General features: G+C 38.5%; 1 protein-coding gene across 1 annotated transcript; it reads left to right on the forward strand.

Moving 5' to 3' along the window:
* Window positions 659–1,384, forward strand: LOC109231764 (chaperone protein dnaJ 11, chloroplastic). The gene has a single exon (XM_019397394.1). The coding sequence runs from the start codon at window positions 713–715 to the stop codon at window positions 1,178–1,180; it is 468 nt and encodes a 155-aa protein (XP_019252939.1). The 5' UTR covers window positions 659–712; the 3' UTR covers window positions 1,181–1,384.

Raw genomic sequence — 1,384 nt, forward strand, 5'->3', positions numbered from 1 at the left:
CAAAGTTTCAAAAATTTAATGGTAAATGTTAATAGTTTGTACTTTTAGTATATTTCTTTATCTTTACATTCTAGTTTGATTGGTAGTTTTCTTTTGTTAAGTGTAAGAATCCATTTCGTGTTAAAAATAATATATTTTTAATTGAGTCCTTAAATTATTCGTCACTATTTGATTCAATTATCATCAATATATCTTGGTAAATAACAGATTTCTCAAAGGACAATTGATTTGATAGTGCTACATTGAAAATGTGGTCACCGAAATATGTGTTTGGTAGTGTATGTCTTATATTTAAGAAAAAACCGACAAATAACCGAAAAAACCGAAAACTCGACAATACCCGACATAAACTGAATCGAGAAAAAACCAACTTAATCGGTTTGGTTTGGTTTTAATATTTAAAAAACTAATTTACTTAATTTGATTTATTTTAAGGGAAAAACCGATCCAACCGAACCATGAACACCCCTGGCTAGAGCCAACTTTTAAGACATAAGCCAAACTTAACTAATCTTCTAGAAGGAAACAGTAACTCCATGGGAATAGCTAACGTGTACTACTATTTGGCGTATGGAATTACTCCATCTCCTACTTCTGTGCAATTTGTGGGCCCACCTGTTTTTCTTCACATTTACTTTTTTATATATATAAGTAATCTCTTTAAGCTATAAAATTATCCCGCTTTTTGCATATCCTAAAACGTTAATTTTGGATGATCAAATCCTTAAACTTACCTGCCGGTGCCGGAAGCTTCTTCTCATTTTCGCCGGAAAATTCTGTCTCCGCCGTCAGAAACTGCCGAATCACGTTTCTCGGAAGGAAAAACACTCAGAAAGCATCGACTTACGCCGCCGTTTCTACGGAGGCGAGGAGGAGGAGACGGCCGGCGGAGAGTTTCTACGAGGTGCTGAGAGTGAAACAGAACGCGTCGACAACTGAAGTCAAGGCGGCGTACCGGAGTTTAGCGAAGGTGTACCATCCAGACGCCGGTGGTCAGCCGGAGGAATTTTTCGACGGCCGGAATTTCATAGAGATCCACGACGCTTATGCTGCGCTCTCTGATCCAGCAGCTAGGTCTATCTACGACCTCAAAAAATCCACGATGCTTATGCCACGCTCTCGGATCAGTGAAACGGAGTTTTGCCTGAACCGGAGATGGGAAACGGATCAGTGCTGGTGATGTCAGCTTTTTTCGGCCTCGATTTTACTGCCACGTTTGTACCCCATGTCATTGACGTGGAGAATTTAGCTTACTGTAAATTGTGTATCTTCAATTTTTTGGGAGACCCAAAGAAAAGAAAAAGGATTTAAGTTAGATATAAAACTTATACACTATTAGTGAATATCATAAGTTACTCTAATGGGAAGAAGAGGGTCAGCTATA

This window comes from Nicotiana attenuata, chromosome 8 (genome assembly GCF_001879085.1).
Source record: "Nicotiana attenuata strain UT chromosome 8, NIATTr2, whole genome shotgun sequence".
Taxonomy (NCBI): Eukaryota; Viridiplantae; Streptophyta; class Magnoliopsida; order Solanales; family Solanaceae; genus Nicotiana; species Nicotiana attenuata.